The following is a 4,285-nucleotide window of genomic DNA, read 5'->3' as shown; positions in this document are numbered from 1 at the left end:
GGTGCAAGGATTTTTGCCAACTCAGGCGAAGGTGCATTTTGCCGCCCCCCCCCCCGAGCCCGCGCCCCCCCCCCCCCCCCCCCCATGCAGCTGTGCAGCAACAGATAACTTCTAATAATGATCTATTGCTGGCCACAATCAGCCAGCAATAGATCACTATAAAGGTGCCCATACACCTGCCGATTATCGTACGGTAGTTGTGAGTGATCCCGCGATCGTACGATAATCGGCAGGTGTATGGAAGGCGTGCGACCGTTTCTACTGTACGGTCGCACGTCTTTTGTCTTCCGAGCCCGCTGGAAAACCTCCCGAAAAAAAGATTTTCGGCAGGTTGCTGGCGTGGTCGGAAGACAAATGCCGAATGGGCGCACACTGCCCGCTCAGCATTGCAGTCATTGAAAGCCCCTCCCGTCAGGGGGCGGGCTTGCGATGATCGCAAGTACGATCTGCCAGTCCAAGATGGGAAGATCGTACGAGCTTTTAATTACCTTACAACCATCGCATAACGAAAGTCGTGCGAGGGTTGTAACGTGTTTGGCCAGCTTAACAGGGATCTGTTGCTGCAGGGAGAGGCTGGACAGAGCTGCTTCAGCACCACCCAAGTCTCCATTCTAACAGGAATTGCAGGGACATCTGATGTGGGCACAGTGTGGAAGCATTGTTTCCACATTGTGCCAATGGACAACTGGGTAGCAGAATCCCAGAAACTGATTGATTCAGCTCCTAGACTTAGTGCTGGACCAAGGCTGTCACTGCCAGCCAGTGGTTCTAGCACTAGAGTCCATGATTCGGACCTGATTTGAGTTCTGGAGTGCAGGCCACCCTTGGGCTGCTTACTGGGCACCTCTGGTCTAAACAAGGACAGTTGTACCTTCAGATATTGGGCTGCTTACTGGGCCCCTCTGGTCTAAACAAGGACAGTTGTACCTTCAGATATTGGGCTGCTTACTGGGCCCCTCTGGTCTAAACAAGGACAGTTGTACCTTCAGATATTGGGCTGCTTACTGGGCCCCTCTGGTCTAAACAAGGACAGTTGTACCTTCAGATATTGGGCTGCTTACTGGGCCCCTCTGGTCTAAACAAGGACAGTTGTACCTTCAGATATTGGGCTGCTTACTGGGCCCCTCTGGTCTAAACAAGGACAGTTGTACCTTCAGATATTGGGCTGCTTACTGGGCCCCTCTGGTCTAAACAAGGACAGTTGTACCTTCAGATATTGGGCTGCTTACTGGGCCCCTCTGGTCTAAACAAGGACAGTTGTACCTTCAGATATTGGGCTGCTTACTGGGCCCCTCTGGTCTAAACAAGGACAGTTGTACCTTCAGATATTGGGCTGCTTACTGGGCCCCTCTGGTCTAAACAAGGACAGTTGTACCTTCAGATATTGGGCTGCTTACTGGGCCCCTCTGGTCTAAACAAGGACAGTTGTACCTTCAGATATTGGGCTGCTTACTGGGCCCCTCTGGTCTAAACAAGGACAGTTGTACCTTCAGATATTGGGCTGCTTACTGGGCCCCTCTGGTCTAAACAAGGACAGTTGTACCTTCAGATATTGGGCTGCTTACTGGGCCCCTCTGGTCTAAACAAGGACAGTTGTACCTTCAGATATTGGGCTGCTTACTGGGCCCCTCTGGTCTAAACAAGGACAGTTGTACCTTCAGATATTGGGCTGCTTACTGGGCCCCTCTGGTCTAAACAAGGACAGTTGTACCTTCAGATATTGGGCTGCTTACTGGGCCCCTCTGGTCTAAACAAGGACAGTTGTACCTTCAGATATTGGGCTGCTTACTGGGCCCCTCTGGTCTAAACAAGGACAGTTGTACCTTCAGATATTGGGCTGCTTACTGGGCCCCTCTGGTCTAAACAAGGACAGTTGTACCTTCAGATATTGGGCTGCTTACTGGGCCCCTCTGGTCTAAACAAGGACAGTTGTACCTTCAGATATTGGGCTGCTTACTGGGCCCCTCTGGTCTAAACAAGGACAGTTGTACCTTCAGATATTGGGCTGCTTACTGGGCCCCTCTGGTCTAAACAAGGACAGTTGTACCTTCAGATATTGGGCTGCTTACTGGGCCCCTCTGGTCTAAACAAGGACAGTTGTACCTTCAGATATTGGGCTGCTTACTGGGCCCCTCTGGTCTAAACAAGGACAGTTGTACCTTCAGATATTGGGCTGCTTACTGGGCCCCTCTGGTCTAAACAAGGACAGTTGTACCTTCAGATATTGGGCTGCTTACTGGGCCCCTCTGGTCTAAACAAGGACAGTTGTACCTTCAGATATTGGGCTGCTTACTGGGCCCCTCTGGTCTAAACAAGGACAGTTGTACCTTCAGATATTGGGCTGCTTACTGGGCCCCTCTGGTCTAAACAAGGACAGTTGTACCTTCAGATATTGGGCTGCTTACTGGGCCCCTCTGGTCTAAACAAGGACAGTTGTACCTTCAGATATTGGGCTGCTTACTGGGCCCCTCTGGTCTAAACAAGGACAGTTGTACCTTCAGATATTGGGCTGCTTACTGGGCACCTCTGGTCTAAACAAGGACAGTTGTACCTTCAGATATTTTCAGGCCACATGAGCCACAGTCCCAAATGAACAAAGTAACCAACTTTATTTCTTCTTCCTTCAGTCCCTGGTGTTGGTCAACAACAAAATCTCCAAAATCAACGAGAAAGCCTTCGAGCCATGTCAAAATCTGCATAAGTTGTACATCTCTAAAAACAGCCTTGAAGAGATCCCCAAGAGCCTGCCCAAGGCCCTGGTGGAGCTTCGTATTCATGAAAACAAGATCAAGAAGATCCCTAAAGATGTCTTCAACGGGCTGAAAAGCATGAACTGCATTGGTAGGCGTTTGTCACGGGCTATCAAAGCTTATCTAAACCCAAGCAGAAAAATGTCATCTATTGCAGCCTACCGGTCCTGAGACGTGGTGCCCGCATTGGTTTTAGGGCTAAGAACATTCTCTGCGAGTACAGAATAATATCTGCTTAACTAAAATTCCAGCACCGTACTGTATCTATGCAGGAGCGGGATTGTCACCCTAGGCTGCTCAGTCCTTATGCAGACTACAGATCACCTCCTCCTCTTCATCTCTGTAGATTAAAAGCTTCTGGATTTCTCTCTGGTGCAGTTTCACAGCATGGCAACCAATCAGCTGCTAGCTTCCATTGTCAATGCTTAAGGGCCAGGTCACACCAGATGCAGTGCGTTCCGGCCCGATTCTGGCCAGAACGCACTGCCTCGCATTGCTCACTTTTTACTGGGGCAGGAGGGGGCGTGGCGGGCCATTGAAGTGAATGGCACCGTAGCCACGCCCTCTGGCCGCAATGCGATCTGTCACACGGGATCGCGAGGCGCATTATGCCTGCGGTCCGGTGCGATCAAACTAGTGCTTGCAGCATTTTCATCGGACCGGACCGCAGGCAGTGCGTCTGATCGCATTGCGGCCGGAGGGCGTGTCTACGGTGCCATTCACTTCAATGGCCCGCCACGCCCCCAATCGCGAGGCGCATTATGCCTGCGGTCCGGTGCGATCAAACTAGTGCTTGCAGCATTTTCATCGGACCGGACCGCAGGCAGTGCGTCTGATCGCATTGCGGCCGGAGGGCGTGTCTACGGTGCCATTCACTTCAATGGCCCGCCACGCCCCCACCTGCCCCACAAAAAAGTGAGCCGGCTGCAATGCGAGGCAGTGCGTTCTGGTCAGAATCGGGCCGGAACGCACTGCATCTGGTGTGAACGGGCCCATAACTGAACAAGCTGAAGATAGAAGCTGATTGGTTACTATGCACGGCTGCTCCAGATTCTGTCTGCTCCGGTTTTAGCAGATTCCTCCCATGGTGTGTTATTGATTACAGAGCAGCATTAAAGGAGAACTATGAGGGGGGGAGGGGCTTTTCACTCACCTCATAGTTCTAGCCGACCTGTGACAATGAGACTGTCACAGGTCGGCTCAGTAGATCGGGAGGTGAGCGAACACATACCAGCGTTCGCTCACCTCTCGATCCTGTCCTTGCAGAGAGAGGTGATCTCCCTGCAGGGATTCCCGCCCTCCCCTGTCCGATCCTCCAGCGCTGACTGGCGGAACGGACGGGGGAGGGGGCAGGTACAGCTGGCTCTGCCTCTAGATAGGAGGAGCCAGCTGTCACTCACGCAGCTGGGCGGATCTCGACATTGATGTCGGGATCCGCTCCGGCTCCGGCGTCTCAGTATACCGCGAGCTGTAGCTCCCTATATACTGAGCCTAGGGTGACGGGAGGACGCTAGTTTGTGTCCTCCCGTTACCCT

The 4,285-nt window shown here is 52.4% G+C and overlaps 1 protein-coding gene across 1 annotated transcript in view; it reads left to right on the top strand.

Moving 5' to 3' along the window:
* Positions 1-4,285, top strand: part of BGN (biglycan) — a 66,963-nt gene that overhangs the window by 47,521 nt on the left and 15,157 nt on the right. Inside the window, exon 4 of the mRNA XM_018570124.1 lies at positions 2,628-2,841. Coding sequence (XP_018425626.1) covers positions 2,628-2,841 — 214 coding nt within the window. The remainder of the gene's footprint in view (positions 1-2,627; positions 2,842-4,285) is intronic.

The sequence above is a fragment of the Nanorana parkeri genome, unplaced genomic scaffold (assembly GCF_000935625.1).
Source record: "Nanorana parkeri isolate BGI_ZX_2015 unplaced genomic scaffold, ASM93562v1 scaffold1461, whole genome shotgun sequence".
NCBI lineage: Eukaryota > Metazoa > Chordata > Amphibia > Anura > Dicroglossidae > Nanorana > Nanorana parkeri.
This window is presented reverse-complemented; position numbering and strand designations above follow the sequence as displayed.